General features: G+C 49.0%; 1 protein-coding gene across 9 annotated transcripts in view; it reads left to right on the top strand.

The window, feature by feature from the left end:
- Positions 1–18,528, top strand: part of PCNT (pericentrin) — a 99,808-nt gene that overhangs the window by 36,666 nt on the left and 44,614 nt on the right. For 5 of the 9 annotated variants that reach the window (XM_084752421.1, XM_084752426.1, XM_084752422.1 and 2 more), the window contains 11 exons: positions 1,455–1,517; positions 2,853–3,004; positions 4,017–4,168; positions 4,496–4,728; positions 5,909–6,071; positions 6,701–6,913; positions 11,117–11,346; positions 11,901–12,017; positions 12,121–12,144; positions 14,739–14,948; positions 16,574–16,744. In XM_084752421.1, the coding sequence (XP_084608547.1) occupies positions 1,455–1,517; positions 2,853–3,004; positions 4,017–4,168; positions 4,496–4,728; positions 5,909–6,071; positions 6,701–6,913; positions 11,117–11,346; positions 11,901–12,017; positions 12,121–12,144; positions 14,739–14,948; positions 16,574–16,744 (1,728 nt within the window). The remainder of the gene's footprint in view (positions 1–1,454; positions 1,518–2,852; positions 3,005–4,016; positions 4,169–4,495; positions 4,729–5,908; positions 6,072–6,700; positions 6,914–11,116; positions 11,347–11,900; positions 12,018–12,120; positions 12,145–14,738; positions 14,949–16,573; positions 16,745–18,528) is intronic. The other 4 variants (XM_084752420.1, XM_084752425.1, XM_084752424.1 and 1 more) reach the window with 4 other exon arrangements.

The raw sequence follows: 18,528 nt of genomic DNA, 5'->3' as shown, positions 1-18,528 counted from the left end.
AATTTTGTGTAATATTTTTAGAGCACTTGTGTTTTGACTACAACCCACTCTTAAGATGCGGTATGGATTTTTCCACTTTGGCATCACGTCTGAACACGGGTACAGATTTTGCAGCACTTCAGGGTTTGAATGTTCACGTTAGGTGTGTTCCACCTGTATGATAAATGCTAACAAACCAGTTTCCAGCCCTAAAACATGGTTCTTTCATACGGTCAGAGTGAATTTACTCAGTCATCTACCATGAAATCGAGTGTGACTGCAGTGATCCCTTTCAAAGCTGCATAATCTGTGAGGTGATTTTTCTCTGCTTATACAGCCTGCTTGTTCCTTCCATCCTTTTTTAGTTGTTTAGCTCTTGCTTCCTTTCCACCCCCCCCCCCCAAGATAGGATATGTCACCTGGTCCAGGCTGGCCTAGAGCTCCCATAGACACGTCAGTGCTAGGGTTATAGGTGTAGTTTCTATCCTTGGCCTTTCTTTTCTTTTTGGTTTTTCAAGACAGTTTCTCTGTGTAGCCTTGGCTGTCCTGGACTCACTTGTAGACCAGGCTGCCCTCGAACTCACAGCGATCCACCTCTGCTTTCCGGGTGCTGGATCAAAGGCATGGACTACCACATCCAGTGGGGGGGGGGGCACCTTTCTTTTTAAAATCCAGTTTTACTAAGATATTTGCTTGTACTTCTTATCCTGATAAATGTTGCTGGTGGTCTCTTAGCCCCAACAGCCCAAATGTGAGTGGATGGATTGAGATTAGCAGGCAGACAAAGCTCTGTGAGAATGCCAGCCACTAGTCATGGTTACAGCCACCGGCAGGGCCACTCATAGGTGCAAACATGCATGCACCAGGTGTCTACTGCTCACCAGCAGTTCTGCCTTACACTGTCTAGGACGTAGCTTCACGTGCTGGTAGCGCTCGGTGTGGTGCTGTTCATGTTCTGCCTCTTGATCATAGTTTCCTATCTTGAAACCTTTCCTGCTTCTTACTTTACATATTAGCCTGACTCTTCCATTGGCTTTACAGAATCTGTATTTTTGTGGTCTCTCCACTGACACTAAGTTGATATAGAATTTATTACACTCTTTCTTAGTCTGGACCGCTTTCCTTCCTTCCTTTCTATCTTTTTAAAGATTTATATTTGTGTGTGTGTGTGTGTGTGTGCGCGCGCACAGTGGCCAGGAGGTGTTAAATGCACTTTTCCATCACTCTCTACCTATTCTTTTGAGGCAGGATATTTACTTGAACCTGAGCTCCTGTTTTCTCAGCTAGACCGGAAGCCACAGGGGCCTTGTGACCCTCCTGTCTAACCCTCCTGAAGCCGGGTTTATGATAGGTTGTTCAGAACACCCGACTTGTTAGCGTGCTGAGATCTGAACTCCATCCTCACGACTGCCCAGATGCTTTTAACTGCTGTACCATCTCTCTAGCATAGCCTGTCTAATTTTTGTGCTTTCTAGGTTGTTGACCTCTCTCGGGCTGTTGGCCCAGCTGTGACCTGCTGTGGCACTTTCATGTCATGGGTAGGTACGCGGCAGCTTGGTGCTGCGCAGTGCACACAGCTGCTCTACTTGCATGGAGGCCTCTGGCCTTCGGCTCCTCGTGTTGGAGCATGTCAGCGCCATCGTCAGCTGGTCTCTGCCCTGAGACAGATGTGGATGTGCACTGAGGGTGGGGGTGGAGGGGAGCTTCTGATGGTCAGAGGAAGATGCCTGGTGTCTCCACAGGCGTTTGTGTGTGGGAGTCATGCTTTCCTTTGTACCTTTCTCTCTCAACTGGAGGATGCCCGTGTTTATGTCAGCAGACTCCTGGGCTCTTGGAAATTCAGTCAGTCACAGCTGGCCCAGGCCAAAGACCCTTGGCTTAAGGGTGCTATGGCTGCTATCTTTCCCGTGTAAGCTACACCAGATTGTTGGGGGTTTGTGGCTACGGACAGCATAGGAAACCCACGCAGCCAGCAACAGCAAAAGCCAGTCTACCCGCTACCTGTCCTGACCAGGCGAGACAGCGAGCCTCTCGGTTTTTGTTTGTTTTGTTGTGTTTTTGTTTTTTGTTTAGTTTTGCTTGTTTGTTTTTGTTCTTTTGAGTCGGTGTCTCTCTGCGTAACCTTGGTACTATGTAGACTAAGCTGGCCTCAGACTCAGAGATCCTCCTGCCTCTGCCTCCTAAGTGCTGGGATCACCACCTAGGCTTGCCTTCGTTTTTGAAGAGAAACAGGTCAGATGGATCTGGGTCTGAATGGTGACTGATTCCATTATGAATGACTAGGCACAGGGATTTTTATTTTGAATTGTTATTTGTGAATGAATCTGCCCTTATATTATCCTAGTATTAGGGATAAGTAGAAATTCTTTATATATATTTCTTTGGCAAGTAATAAATGATGAAGAAAAATAGTACGTGGACCTCTGATCGCCCTCGAGTTCCCTATTTGTTATTTTTTCTTTTGTTTGTTTGTTTTGGTTTTGGTTTTGGTTTTTTGAGACAGGGTTTCTTGGTGTTAGCCTTGGCTGTCCTGGACTCACTGTGTAGACCAGGCTGGCCTTGAACTCACAGCAATGCGCCAGCCTCTGCCTCTCAAGTGCTGGAATTAAAGGTGTGCACCATCACGGCCAGCTTGTTTTGTTTTTTGAAACAGGATTTCTCTGTGTAGCCTTGGATGTCCTGGACTCCCTATGTAGACCAGGCTGTCCTTGAACTCACAGAGATCTGCCTGCCTCTGCCTCCCAAGTGATGGGACTAAAGGCTCATTTGTTATTTTCTATTAAGTGTAATATAAAGACTGTGATGGAACTTTCCAGCACTTACTTGATTTGATCAACTTGCTTTAACTGAGATTTGGCACTTCCTCTCAACAGCTGAAAGGCCAGGTCTTGTCCCTGAGTCGGGAAGTCGAAGATTGCCGAGCAGAGCTGGAGCGGCTGCAGCAGAGGAGGGAGCGCGAGAACCAGGAGGGTGCTACACTCATCTGCATGCTCAGGGCTGACGCGGAGCAGGCTCAGAGCGAAGGGTCAGAGCTCCCCTGCCCCCTGCTGCTTCCTTATGGCACACTGCACACTGCACACTGCTGCTTCCCTACAGCACACTGCACACTGCTGCTTCCCTACAGCACACTGCACACCGCTGCTTCCCTACAGCACACTGCACACCGCTGCTTCCCTACAGCACACTGCACACCGCTGCTTCCCTACAGCACACTGCACACTGCTGCTTCCCTACAGCACACTGCACACTGCTGCTTCCCTACAGCACACTGCACACTGCTGCTTCCCTATAGCACACTGCACACCGCTGCTTCCCTACAGCACACTGCACACTGCTGCTTCCCTACAGCACACTGCACACCGCTGCTTCCCTACAGCACACTGCATACTGCTGCTTCCCTACAGCACACTGCACACTGCTGCTTCCCTACAGCACACTGCTGCTTCCCTACAGCACACTGCACACCGCTGCTTCCCTACAGCACACTGCACACCGCTGCTTCCCTACAGCACACTGCTGCTTCCCTACAGCACACTGCACACTGCTGCTTCCCTACAGCACACTGCACACCGCTGCTTCCCTACAGCACACTGCACACCGCTGCTTCCCTACAGCACACTGCACACTGCTGCTTCCCTACAGCACACTGCACACCGCTGCTTCCCTACAGCACACTGCACACTGCCTTCTGTGGGGCTTCTGTGCACATTGACATCTGGGGCTTGGAAACGCCCACCATGTTGCTCTCTACTCTTAAAGACTTAATTATCTATACCTGACATTTTAACAGCTCTTCACATTTTACCAGAGTATCAAGTCCTATTGTGTTCCCTGCAATTACCACTCCTCAAAAAATAAAAATAAAAAATAAAAAAAAGGCATTTCTTGTGTTAGTTTAGTGTCAAGGTCAGAGAATGGTGACCTTTGTGACATTGTTTTGGGACTTTGGACTCTACTTGACATTTGTGGACATGTGATTGGCATTTTGTGAAGGGCCAAGAATGGCTCTGATGACAGACAGTTGTTTCCTATCTTAGGAAAGTACTCCGAGATGCTCTGAGAAGACTGCTTGATTTGTTTGGAGAAACTCTGAAGGCAGCTGTGACCCTAAAGAGCCGAATCAGTGAGCGTGTGGGGTTCCTCCTGGACCATGTGGATGCTACAGATACGAGCGATGCCCAGTTAGCAGGTAAATGCACCAAGATGGGCTGCCTGCTACGGTCCATCTTCCCAGGGTAGAGAACGCCCTCAGCAGCTTTGTTCCCTGTCAGTTCTCATGCTCTGGGAGGACAAGGATCAGGCCTAGGAAAATTATCTGGTCCTCAGCATTGGTTGCTATTTTTGCTAAGGAAGTGAGTTGTGTGTCTCCCCCATTCCCACATCTTGTGCATGCGCGCGCGCGCACACACACACACACACACACACACACTTGCACACATGCTCCCCAGGTCAGTCCTAACTGGGTAGCAAGCTCGCCAAGCGAGGATGTGGGTATCTGCGTTTGTTTATCTTGCAGCTGCAGCCCTTGGCGATATGTGGTCTGACGAGGGTCTCCTAGAGGTGGACAGAACTTTACCTGAAGGGGCAGAGACATCGTCAGTGTCTGAAATTAGCAGTCATGTATGTGAAAGCTTTTTCCTGAGCCCTGCAAATGCCCTGGAGTGCGAGCAGCCGATTAGGACAGTCTACCAGAGCCTCAGCACGGCTGTGGATGGCCTCCTGGAGATGGCGTTGGACTCTTCCAAACAGGTGAGGCCCCAGCCCTGGAGCAGCTGGATGGATGCTTCTGTTCCCACTGTCTCTTTGGTGTTTCTAATTCTCCTTCCAGCCCCCAGGCTACAGTGAGTAGCCTGACCCGAATCCATGGTGTTCCCAGGATCCCTTCTTCCGCTGGGTGTTTAGAGGCAGAACCCCCAATCTTTTCTGGGCGCTGTTCGCTTTCCCTTGCTGACTTTAATCTGTTTGTGCTGAGCACGCTTTCACATAAACTTCTCTAGCCGCATTCTCTCTGGACTAAAATTATCAAGGAAGCGTCCGGTGAGAGTGACAGCTAGGATCGCGGTTCATATAACTGCGACAGAACGCAGCTCTGCACTGTGGGTATGGTCCATTGGTCAAGCCCCCGGGTAATCCTCAGTGCTGTATCAAGTGGCCATGGTGGCCCGTGCCTGTAATCCTGGCACTCAGGAGGTAGAGACAGAAGGATCAGGGGTTTGAGGTCATTTTCTGTTTCATAGGCTGGATAAGAGCCTGTCTCAAAAGCAGCACATACTTTCAATCCCAGCACTTGGGAAACCAGCCTGGTCTGCTAGCAATTTCCAGGCCAGTCAAGGCTATAGTGAGACCTTGCTTTAAAATAAAAACCAACAACAACCAAAACCTGCAAATCCACTTTTTTTACTTTATTGCATACTAATGGTTTATATTTGGAGATTATCACTAAGAAGTGGATATTTTTGTTAATTTCTTAGAACCTTGTAGGTAATTGGAAATGGTATGAAATAGAAATATGAAGATGGGGAAAGCAATAAATGAGATTCTTGTTTCTGAAGTTAGCTTAGCCGTTAACAAAGTAAGTGTTTCTGTGTGAACCATTGCTGGGCCCGGCTGCTGTGTAGGTACTTTGCATATAGAGGCCTATTTAGGCCTGTAGGTGTCCTGGAAGCCCTAGATGAGACACAGCTGCTAGGAGGGGATGCCTGAGGAGGAACTGTTAGCCTTACAGACACTGCTCTGTTGCCATGGCACTGTCCCTCAGCACCAGCTTTGCTGGCGATGACCCTGGGCTCTCAGCATGTTAGAATTCTACTGATGCTAACTTAAGCTCCCCTTCCCTCCCCCTGCTCCTCTTCCCTCCCCTTCCTCCTCCTCTTCATACTCTCTGTATTTTTTTTATATGTAGTTGTGATTCTCAAATGTATTTCAACAGCTGGAGGAAGCACGCCGGCTCCACTGTTGTATTGAGAAAGAGTTCCGTCATCGGAATGAGGGGATGGCGCAGGCGATGCAGAAGCAGCAGGAGCTGCTGGAACGCCTGAAGGAGGAGAGTGCGGCCAAGGATGGGCTGGTACTGGAGTTGCACACAGCAGAGGGTGAGTGGCACACTGTGTGGCTAGGGGTGGCATCCTGCCTCGACCCTGCTAGGCACGGACGCAGATAATGACCTTCCAGCGGGAAGTGAGAGAAGCAGGGCCTTCACAGCAGAATGCCTAAGCAGACCTTGTCAGGGCGAGGTACCAGCTCTGCCCCTCAGAGACAGTTTTATTTGTAAGTTGTTCAGGGAACCCATGTTGGTGATGGGCCTGTTTGTGGGCTATACAGGGCCCCGGAATGCCTGCTGTCACTCGGTGTGCTATAGAAGGCTCTGGAATGACTGTTGTGAGTCAGTGTCACAGGAGTATTGTTGGCACGCCATCTCTCAGCCATCAGGTGGTGCCTTGCTCTGCCCTGGCCATTCTGTCACACGGATGCTGTCCGGCGCCACTGCACAGATGAGTGGGCTTGCTGTTGTGTAGTTCTCGTCAGGGATGAGGCCTTGTGTGGAGAAGCAGCCTCCTTCCCTGAGGGTTGTTCACCCCAGCCTCCTCTCCAGGAGGGACCTGCTCTGACCTTCCAGTACAAGCCACAGCAATGTTTTGTCCAGGGCCCCCAGAGGTCTCTGTCATCCGTGCCCACGGGTTGGTGGGTTGGCGTGCCTCGCTGCACTTGGCCTGTCTTTTAGGTCTCCTGGAAGGCTTCAAGGTGGAGAAAGCCGATCTGCAGGAGGCACTGGGCAGAAAGGAGGAGTCGGAACAGCAGCTGATCCTGGAGCTGGAGAGCCTGCGGGAGCAGCTGCAGCAAGCCGCCCGGGAGCTGGTTACTCTGAAGGAGGAAAATTCGCTCTTGTGGAACCAGAAGGAAACTTTGACTAATGAAGGAAAAGAAAGAGAAGCTGGTGAGAAATGTGGCTCGTGGAAGGCTGAATGGGGTTGGGGGTGCAGCGGCTGATCCCCACTTGCATGGAAACCTGGCCTTTGCAGAGACAGAAATGCAGAAAAAGCAAGGTGTGTCTGGAAAGTTCCACGATTGTGTGGCATGTTTTATGGCAAGCGCAGGCCTCAGGAAGGACACCTGGGTAGGATGCAGCATCCAGCTGTCGTGCAGTGGTCCAGAGGGAGGTGGTCTTGAATGACATTGCTAATGAGCTGTGCCTCTAGGGGAAGGACATGCCATTAGGACAGCTGGTTAAATATATCAAGGTCTGGAAAAGGAAATGTCTGGTGTTAGTTTTGTTAAGTAGGTCATCTGTGCCAGCTGCCTTGGGGTTGCTATAACAACGTTGCTGAGATAAACAGCTTAAATGAGGGAAAGTTTCTTCTGGCTCATGGTCTTGGAGGTTTCAGACATGAGTACTTGGCCCACTGGGTTTTGGGCCTGCAGAGAAGGCAGCCTGTCATAGTGGGAATGTGTAACAGAGGAAGGCTGCTCACTTCACTGCAGTCAGGGAGGAAAGAGAGCACTCTCCTTTTTATAGCAAAGCTCTCAGCCCCAAAGGGCTGTGACTCTACCAAAGGGTTCATCTACTGATGAGGCCAGAGTGTCAAATACAGCCTCTCCCAGAGGCCCCAATGCAGAATACAGCTGTATTTGGGACCACGCCTGTCCACGTAGGAGCTTTTGAGGAAACATCAAAGATTTAAACCATCACATACTTTCATCAGATCTTTTTATTTCCTGGAGATGTAGGGTCTTACTGCGTTGCCCAGGCTAGCCTTTTAGCTGTCTTCCTGTCTCAGAGTCCTGAGTGCTGGGATTATAGCATGCCACCATGTCCAGCCATTTTTTTTTTTTTTTTAGGTATTTTAGCTGTAAATGTTTAAAATGAAAATGGATTAAACAAGAAACCTATAGTGACTTAACAGATTATTTTGGATTTGTCAGGAACACTTCCACTTCTGTGTGTGCCTTGCCCTCTGTGTCTTCTTTTCCCATACGTTTCTCCACACCTTTATTTTCGGTTTTCCTTTGTGTGGGAAATAGCTGGGCCAGCGGGACCCTTGCTCCCCGGTCTCCTCCTTGATGCCTGAGGCCGTAAGCATCGCTGCAGCCTGCTTTGCAGGGTGCTTCCCTCTGTCTCCATCATGTAGCTGAGCTCGCTGTTCACGGTCCATTCAGTGAAGCGTCTTACTGTTTGTTAGGTCTCCTTTTCTGTTCTGGAACAGTTCTCAAGGGCTGGCCCCTTCTTGCCACACCCTGTGCCCGAATCCTGTCCCTGGACACCTTGTGTTCTCTTGCCCATGATGTAGCAGGTAGAGTCCCAAGTCCCAGAGGCCATGGGCTGTTGGGCAGCCTCGCGAAGTGGCCCACATGCCTACTCTGGGTTTCTCTGGGAATCTTTTGGGGCTGCCACTGCTCTTCCCCTACATCTTTGTCTCTGGCAGTCACCAGAGTGTGGCCTGATGTTCTGGGCAGCACTTTGCCTGGGTCGTGCCTATGTGTTCCAGTCAGAGACCCAGCATGAGGTTGGGCCAGCACAAGGACATGTCTTTGGCCTTCTGCTCTCAGGAAATCTCTTCTCCATTTCTCCATTGGGCTTTGTCACTGGCAAGCTCTTGGAACTTCTCTGGGGTCTTCTAGGCTGGAACTCACTTGAGATAGGTTACCCAACCTTAATTTTCGCTTGCTTCTTTACCCTTCCTCACCCTTCCCTGGCCACAGGCTGCCTGAGCTTACCTCAAGCCACCAGCGGTCCCAGGGCCCTTGAGAATTCCATGCGGCCTCATTTCTCTTGGGTATTTCTTTATTTTTTTAGGCGTATGTTGTGGCTGCTTTGTGGGTAGTCTCATCTTTCCCTGCTTTCTCTGAAACGAACTCCTGAACTCCCTGGGTACTAGGCTCCATGCCCACTTGAGGGCAGCCAGCGATGTCATGCTGCCGGAAAGCTGCTTGCTGGCTTTTGCTTACTCTCTGGTTCCGGGTGTGGGTCTGGCTTCCCTCTCTGTGATGCTTTCTTTCCTATTGTAGGTGCTCCCGTCCCTGCAGCACACAAGGATGCAGGTCTGTAGAGAGTGCGAGCTGCATGATGTTTGCATCAGATCTTTCACCTTACTAAGAGGAAAAAATACTTCAGAGCGCTTGTGGCAAATTGTTGAATGATACTATAACCTTTAATAACTATTCATAAAAACTGGCAGAACTGTCCCGTTTTAATGTTCCAGTGATATTTACACTTTCTCTGATGACTTCCACAGTTGCAAGTCCTGTCTGTGCTGTTTTGGCAAGAATTGATACTTTGTGACCGTTATGCTGTTTGTTGGGTCAGGTCCCTGTACAGCGCTCCGGGCACTGGGGAGGGGCTGGGCCTGCCTGCCTGCCTCTGGCTCTACGCCTTGTTTGACTTCCTATCAGATCCCCTCTCAACAGCCCCCCTCCCAAGCCATGGCCCCCCACTGAGGTGACATGGAACGTGCTGTCATCGGGCCTTAAAGGGGCCTGTGTGTTTCTTCATGACAAGATAGTGCCTGCTGGCCAAGCTTAAATCCTTTCCCTTAATGACAGTTTGTAAATGGCATTGTTATAACTGCATGCTCGAGGACAGGTTACTATAACTGCTGACTTCCAAGCATGACATTTGTTGAGAATGTTACATTCATGGTAATGGTTTGTCAGGAAAGATTGAGTTTTGAGTGCTCGTAAAATGAAAGTAAGAATTTATGAAATTCGTCGGGACGGTTGCGCACGCCTTTAATCCTAGCTCTTGGGAAGCAGAGGCAGGTGGATGTCTGAGCCCCAGGCCAGCCTGGTCTATAGAGTGGACACTCAGGGCTGCAGAGAAACCCTGCCTCAAAAATATTAATTAATTAATTAAATTCATATTTCTGCCTTTTGCTAATCACTCAGGGTTGGTCACTAGTGAACCTTTTGTTCCAGAGGCTTGCTGATCTGTAGCTTGACAGTTTAGATGGGGCCCTCTGTTAGTGCCTTACTTCAGTCGCATTGTTGAAGCCCTTAAGGATGAGTTATTATCCCTGTGCTTATTTTGCGGTACTAGTGATCAGACCTGGCACCTGCAACACGGGCGACAGGCCCTCACCATCACCCCAGCTCTGGCTTGGGTAACTTGTAACCAATAGAGACTGGTGTCTGGAGGCCAGCATGTCCAAGGTGCTGGCAGGTGTGTGCCTCCAAAGCCACGGCCCTCTTCCAAGATGGTGCCTTGGATGCCTGTGGCACAAAGCTGAGGAGCCAAGAGAGGGACCCTCTCTTCCTCTTGGAGGGAAACTCATCCGTGAGGGTATTTATATCCCAGAGGCCCTCTCAGAGCGACTTCACATTGGCAAGTAAGTTTGAACCTGGATTTTCCAGGGGACCAATGTGCAAACCCTAACTCTAGTTATTTAAACCAGGTTTTGGTTTAGTAATTGCTGTTTGTCTTTTCCGAGATCCGTCACAGTCCTGACACTGCTCTCCGGAGCCGCTGGCTCCCCTCCGCACTAAGCTGTCAGCAGGGTGAGGCTTTAACTCACGCTGGCTTCCAAGTTGGAGACTGCACATGCAGACAACAATTTCAGAATGTTATGGCATATCGCTGATTGCGACAGGGTCTTCCTATGTAATCCTGGATGTCTTGGAACTCTCTGTAGACCAGGCTAGCCTTGAACTTAGACGCTTTCACCTGCCTCTGCCTCCCAAGTGGTGGGATTAAAGGCTTGTACCACTACTCCTGGCTTTCGGACACACTCATGTTAGGCATCAAATTTTAGCCCGTTTTAAACTAAAAGGTGTGGATTTTGTTTTCAGAAGTAAGTTGTACTTTCCCAGGTCATCTTACAGAGTGGTAGGTGTGTGAGGATGTGGGCTCAAAGCCTGTGGGGACACAGGCTGGCTCAGGCCTCCGTTGTTACAACTCTGCAGAGGCAAGGGTTTGGGAGAAGAGATGAGGCTTGGCATTTCCCCAGGGATTGTGCCAGAACCTCAGAGGGCAGCTGATGTGACTGCTCTTTCCTGAGTAGTCCTCTGCCGTTGGTTTTGGGGTCCCGTTAGCAGTCTGCCAGGGCCTGGCACTGACAAATCACCGTTCATGTTTCACGAGCCCTCCTTGGTGCAGTCCATGCCGTGAGGGAGGAAGACTCCATGTCTCTTTGCTTGGCATCCCCAGCACTGCAGAAGGAAGTGGAAGCTCTTACCAGAGACCAGTGGGAGGCCAGGAAGCAGTCTGAGAAGGACCGCGCCACCATGCTCTCCCAGATGCGAGTCTTGGAGTCGGAGTTGGAGGACCAACTTGTGCAGCACGGGGGCTGTGCCCAGTGGGCCGAGGAAGTGGCCACCCTGAAGCAGCAGCTGGCTGCCCTAGACAAGCATTTACGTAGCCAGCGACAGTTCATGGACGTAAGAAGTTCTTTTGTTCACATCACTAAAACGTCTTAGAGCAGGAATGGCTTCTTCCACACTGTCATGTTGCAGGCTGGCTGTGCAAGGCTTACTCAGATAAACGGCCTTGTCACCTTGACTGTGGTGGCTGCTTGCATCATGCCTGCATTTTGTGAAGGTGATTCTGAGTGAATATTCTGGCATCTCCTAGAGCCATATTTCCCCCTATGGTCTTTGGAGAAACCTCTGGCAGTCCAGCTGTGTGCTTGCTTCCTAGGAAGTGTCTGTAAGCCTGTTTCTACAGAAGGCAAAGCCATCTCTGTCTTTACGGTGGCTTCTTACCCAACAGTTTCAAAACGCTGTGACTTCGCCAGAGATCTGTCTCCTTTGCAGTTTTTTGTTAGATTACTTCCCTGAGCCCCGCTTTGAAAAATTGATCACAGCAAAGACGGGGGTGCTGTTACTAGGTCAGCGACACGTGTGATATGCGGGTGGAGCCTCATTCCTCGGCTTTGTCACATGTCCCCCCCCACCCCCAAAGTATGGTCCTCACATGAGGCTTCCGGTTGTAGGAGCAGGCTGCTGAGCGGGAGCACGAGCGTGAAGAGTTCCAGCAGGAGATCCAGCGGCTGGAGGGGCAGCTCCGCCAGGCAGCCCGGCCACGGCCTCCCGGGCCCCACGACAGCCAGGTAGGCCAGGCTGCTGTGCCCCACATCTGTGGGTAGCTGTCTACTGCAACATTGTAAAGCTTTCCTCTTCTTTACATTTTGCCTCCCGCGGATGTGGAACCAGCAGAGTGCACAGCTAGATGAGGAGGTAGGATGACGGCGGCATCTCTCTGCTTTGGTCCCTTCTGTCCGCGGATGGCTTGCAGCTTCCTAGCACAGCTTTCTCTCACCCTGCATGGTGGCTTGGGGCTGTGCGCGCCCGCCCTGCTGCTTGCTCGCTCTTTGTGCTTTCGTTTGGGGCTGTGGCGGTCTGCAACCCCTTCTCCCAGGTAGCTGTGGTTGATTTGATTAATGCTTTTTAAAAATTAAACTCATTTCAAGGAAAGAATGGGTTCCCATGCAGTCGTGAGGAGTAGACCCAGGTCTCTGTTGAGCCAGAGTCCTGCTCCTCAGCCCTGTACTGAAGGGATGCTGTGGGCCTCCTGATCCCTTCCCATAAGTTTGTTTCCATAGAATTACATGTTGAGTATAAAACGTGAACTGCAGCCGGTGAACCAGAAAGGACGTTGACACATAACACATAATTCCCCTTGGGGTTGACATTGAATACAGTGGGTGGGTTTCAAGGCCATGATGGGGTCTCCAGGTGCGAGAGACAGCATCAGACAAGTATATGGGGATGATATATGGAGACTAAGCGCTCTGGGACTTGAGAGGGAGGGAGAGGCTTTCATTCAGATGCTAGGGAGGACCTTCAGTAAGCGTGAGAATAAGGGCTGGAAAACGGCTGCTCCTCCAGAGGACACGGGTTCAGTTCCCAGCGTCCTTGAGACAGCTCACAACTAACCATCCTTTACAGTTCCAGGGGAATCTGATGCCCTCTTCTGGCCTCCATGGGCACTGCATGCATGTGGTGCAAACATCCATACACATGCAATATATAAATTAAAATTTTTTCTTTATCTTTTTAATTTCTTTCTTTCCTTCCCTTCCTTCTGTCCTTTATTCCTTCCTTCTTTCTTTCTTCATTCCTTTCTTTTTTTTTTCTTGAGAAATAACCCTGGCTGTCCTGGAACCCACTAGGCTTGCTTTGAACTCCCAGATTCACCTGCCTCTACCTCTGCCTGCCTGCGCCCACCCCCGCTTCCCCTTTTTCCTGCAATTCTTTTTTTAATCTTTTAAATGATTTTTATGTTATATACATTGGTGTTTTGCCTGCATGTGTATCTGAGTGAGGGTATCAGATCCCCTGGAACTGGAGTTACAGACAGTGTGAGCCACCATGTGGCTGCTAGGAATTGAACCTGGGTCCTCAGGAAAAGTAGCCAATGCTTTTAACTACTGCGCCATTCCTCCGGCCCCCTCTTTTTTTTTTTTTTTTTTAATTTAAGGGTGAGAATAAGATGTTGTACCTGGTGGCTCATAACCATTTGTAACTCCAGTTCCAGAAGATTCAACACCCTCTTTTGACCCAGGCACACACACACCTGTGATGTACTTACATACATACGGGGAAAACATGCATATTCACATTTTAAAAAATCTGAAAAACTTTTTTAAAAAAGAGTGAGAATAAGTAGGTGAGGTGCTGTCCTGAGAGTGAGGTGAGCAGCAGAGTAGCCTAGCCCAGGGAGCCGTCCTGAGAGGGTGAGGTGAGCAGCAGAGCAGCCTAGCCCGGGAGCCGTCCTGAGAGGGTGAGATGAGCAGGAGAGCAGCCTAGCCTGAGGACCTGTCCTGAGAGGGTGAGGTGAGCAGCAGAGCGGCCTAGCCCGGGAGCCGTCCTGAGAGGGTGAGGTGAGCAGCAGGGTGGCCTAGCCCAGGAGCCGTCCTGAGAGGGTGAGGTGAGCAGCAGGGCGGCCTAGCCCAGGGAGCCGTCCTGAGAGGGTGAGGTGAGCAGCAGAGCGGCCTAGCCCGGGAGCCGTCCTGAGAGGGTGAGGTGAGCAGCAGGGCGGCCTAGCCCAGGGAGCCGTCCTGAGAGGGTGAGGTGAGCAGCAGGGCAGCCTAGTTTGGGCACTCAGAGTCCCTTGAACAGAGAAATACAGAACTGTGCAGCCCTGTAGGGGTGGCAGGATGCAGTTCAGCATTGACGCATGAAGAGCCAGGTGTCATAAATAGCGAGCTGTCACGTCACAAGGTCACGGCCCCCTTGATGCTTCCAGGAAGAGCTGAAGGGAGGCGAGCCCTGATTCAGGCTGTGGGATGTAGCACGGAGGCTCAGGCTCCTATTCTATAACTGAAATTATGTGTTACCTCTTAAGACTGGGTTTTTTTCAGTCTTGTTATTTCTCGTAGGTTCTTCCTTGTCGCACTCTTTTTATTTTAACTACTGAAGTAGTGTTCCATTCTTTTCTGTCAAAATAAGTTTTGTTTTACTAATGCATTTGGGGTTTCATTTTGTTCGGGGGTTATTTGCTCTCCTCAAGAGAGAATGTCTTCTTCAACAGTCTGCTCTGATCTGCCTGCAGGTCTCACAGAGCACTGAGACTGGAAACAAGAGAGCAGTTGTTAGTTGGTTTTGTTATTGACTGCTTTATTTGAAATATTTTTTTATTTTGTTATTTTTTGGTTTTTGGAGACAGGATTTCTCTGTGTAGCCTTGGCTGTTCTGTCCTCACTTTGTAGACCAAGCTGGCCTCTGCCTCCCTAGTGCTGGGATTATAGGCGTGTGCTACCACCCAGCTGGAAGAATTTTTTTTTAAAATCTGTCTGTCTGGTTCCTTATACATTTGTTTTTATGTTTAGGTGGAATTGTTACAAGAAAAATTGAGAGAAAAATTAGATGGGTTTAATGAACTGATCATAAAGAAAGATCTTGCAGATCAACAATTGTTAATACAACAAGAAGAAATTAAACGCCTTGAGGAGGCCAATATCAACATACAGAGGCAAATGGCCGAGCTCCAGGAAGAGCTGGAAAAGCAGAAAAAAACCATGGAAGAACTCAAACTAAAGGTCTGTGTGTCCTAGTCGGGGTCAAGTACTAAGCTGGGTGTGGTGTAACATGGGTGTGTCGTGTGGCTTTGTGGGTCAGGTCACACGCAGAGGTATGTACGGGCATGTGGCATGAGACTAAGGGAGGGACTTGTACTCTGGGCCTTGTAGTAGGCCTGGACAGATGTCCCGAGTGGCTTCAGGGCAGCAGGCAGGTTTTGTCAAGATACAGCCATCTCGTTGCCTAGAATCCGTTCTCCCTCCCTATCCCCCCTCCCCCTTTCTTTCTTTTCTAGTCAGGACTTAAAGATAGAAGTTTTCGGGGTTTGTTTTTTTTTTTTTGTCATCATAGGTTAAAAAGTTGCTTAGAAAGTAAGACACAAAGAGAAATATTATTCAGTAGTCAGCAGCTTGAGTGAGACCCCAATCCTGCCCGCAGGGTAGTCCTGGAGTTCTCGTCAGTTCGTCAGATGTGAACTTTTTCAGAAGTGCTCATGGGAACTTGGTCTCCACAGGACACTGGCACCTGCCTGTCGCCACTCCTTGTGTTTGTTTTGCTGTTTTGTTGAATTCTCCTGTTTGACCTGTGCTTACAGGGTTCCTGTCCTCCTCCTGTCCTTCCCGTAGCTCAGGTCAGGGCTATTGTAGTATTATTCTTTGGCTTGAATTCACTGAACTTATTTGCTTGCAAGGGATAGGAAGTGCCCATTTGTCCTCCTCACATCAGACCACTTCCTTGGCATTGTGTGCCAGCTGTTTTACTCCCTAACATTTTGAGAGCATTTATACCATGTAAATGTTCTCTAAAGCCTTTATAAAGAGAATTGCCGTCTTCTATGTGTATGTGTATTTTGCCCACATGTGTACACAGACACACATGCCCTTGGAGGCCAGAACAGCACATTGGGTCCCCTGGAACTGGGATTATTGATAGTGTGAGCTGCCATATGGGTGCTGGAAATTGAACCTGAGTTCTCTGGAAGAACAGCCAGTGCTGTCAACTGCTGAACCATCTCTCCATTCCTCGAAGCCCTTTTTAGGCATCAGTGTGTGGCATTTGAATATATTGTCCACATGTCTTATTCTTTTTTTTTTAAAGATTTATTTATTTAGTATAGTGTTCTGGCTGCATGTAATACCTGCCGGCCAGAAGAGGGCAGCAGATTTCATTGTAGATGGTTGTGAACCATCATGTGGTTGCTGGGAATTGAACTCAGGACCTTTGGAAGATTAGGCAGTGCTCTTAACCTCTGAGCCATCTCTCTAGCCCACATGTCTTATTCTTGTCACTTTCCTTATACTTTTTTTTTTTAACTTTCCTTGTACTTTTAAGATTGGTACTAGCCTATGGCCACTTACATACTCTGTTCAGTAATTACTAGGAGTTTCTCACAGCAGAGTCTAGTCACGCCTCCTCTGGGTTTCTTCACCAGGGTGGCCTAGGATGAGCTCAGTTAGTTGTGCCCAGAGCGTGTAGTCTGGAGGTGCACTGAGTACAGGTATGCCCAGGAAGCACAGGTGTGTGCAACCTACCCAGTCTGCAGGAGACAGAACTGTGGCTTAGATTTTTATGCTAATCGATTCTTTAAGCCTCTAACTCCTTAATTGTTTGCCTAAATAAACACCATTCCCACCTCCTGAAACAGGATAAAGAGGCCCTGAAGCAAGACCACACGAGTGACTCGCTGCTGACACCTGTGCCACAGGCCAGGCTGGGTGAGGCTGGGCCGCCTGTGCTTTCTCGGGGCAGCTCTTCTGGGGCTCCTGAAGCCCAACCAGAGGTGACAGAGAGGACACACCTGGAGCATGGGAATGAGGTGAGTAGCACGGGCTGTGTGGGACTGCCCAGCTGCAGTCCCGTGTCCCCTTATGGCCCTGAGCATGTCTGCATAATGGTTCACCCTCCAAAACCAGGTAGCAGCATTGTGCCGACCAGATGTGTACTTTGTAACTTTATCAGTCATTATAGGACAATAACACCTACACTTAGTGCTTGGTAAATATGTTAAAGTTAGATAATGCTCAGCACTTCTTCTCTTAGATGAAAGGTTTTGCATTTAAAAGAACAGCTAGAAAAGATCAAAGATGACTTAGAATCTGGGTGTGGTGGCCAGGCTTTTAACCAAGTACTCCGGAGGTCGGCGGATCTCTGAGTTTGAGGGCGCTCTGGTCCACCAGGCAATTTCAGTGACAGCCAGGGCTACACAGAGACCATGTGTGGAAAAAAAATGAACAAACAGTTGAAAATAAGAATTAAAAACCTTCCCCACAGAAATGACTTAGTGAGGCTGAAGAAACACTGTAACTGCATTTAAAGTTTGACACACAGAGTACATGGTGTGCCTTCCTCTCTGATTGTCTTAACAGTGAGGGCAGCTGAAGTCCGTTCAGTTGGTGCTGGTTTGTTTGTTTGTTTGGCCTTGAACTCAGATCTGCTTGCCTCTGTTGAATGCTGGGATTAAAGATACAACCAAACTTGGATCTCTGCTTTATCTTGTGATGGTTTTGATAAATTGTTTGTTTGTTTGTTTGTTTGTTTTTAAGAAGATGTATGTTTTATTGAAATTGTTGGACTTGTTGGCATAAGGAAGTCTGTAATCTTTGATTAGTGACTCTGTGAGCTGCTCCTTTATTACTATAAATCTGTATTAATAGCCCTTCTTTCAGTCTCTTTTAAGGTATGAGAAGAGAAAGTTAACAAATTTTCATTCTCTGGACTTCCTGCATAGGAGTTTATCAACGTACGAGTTCCTGTGCACTTAGGAGTGCACTGCTCAGGCCTAGAAGAGACGCTCCCTAGCCAGGTGTGGTGACCCACACCTTTAATCCCAGCACTCCAGAAGCAGAGGCTGGTGGATCTCTGTGAGTTCAAGGCCAGCCTGGTGTACACAAAAGTTCTAGGACAGCCAAGGCTGCTTATCAGAGAAGCCCTGTCTCAGGGTACGGGGGTGAGTTGGGACGGGGGAGAAGCTCCCAACTTGCACATACATTTCCATAGTCCCCAACATGTTTATTTCAATAGGTCACTTCCAAATGAGAGTTTTCAGGTTTATGCTTATAAGAGAGTGGTGACTTTTCAGTATTTCTTTATATAATCATGCCCTTTTTTTTCTCCTTTAACCTCTTTTTTGTTTGTTTTGTTTTTGTTTTTCGAGACAGGGTTTCTTTGTATAGCCTTGGCTGTCCTAGACTCACTTTGTAGACCAGGCTGGCCTCGAACTCACAGAGACCTGCCTGCCTTTGCCTCCTGAATGCTGGGATTAAAGATGTGTGCCGCCGCCGCGCCTCCTTTAACCTCTTAATACAGTGGACAGCCTGGTGACATTTCAGACACGGAGTCAGCTCACCTCCCAAGGGAACCATCAGCTGCTGGTGGTGCACATGTCCATGGGCCAATGTTCTGTGACCACCAGGGACACTGACCTGATCTTTACCTCACTGAGTGATGTTTTGTCTTTTCTGTTTTCTGAAAGTGATATCCAGGATTGGTGGTATTAATCTTTAAATGTAAAGTAGAATTTTGTTTGTTTTTGAGACAGGATCTTTCTATGTGGAGCTCACAGTATAAACCAGGCTGGCCTTGAGTGACAGAGCTTTGCTC

Source organism: Acomys minous (genome assembly GCF_964271855.1).
Source record: "Acomys minous genome assembly, chromosome: 13".
NCBI classification, from domain to species: Eukaryota; Metazoa; Chordata; class Mammalia; order Rodentia; family Muridae; genus Acomys; species Acomys minous.
The sequence above is the reverse complement of the archived record's forward strand: the minus strand, read 5'-3'. Positions and strand labels throughout refer to the sequence as shown.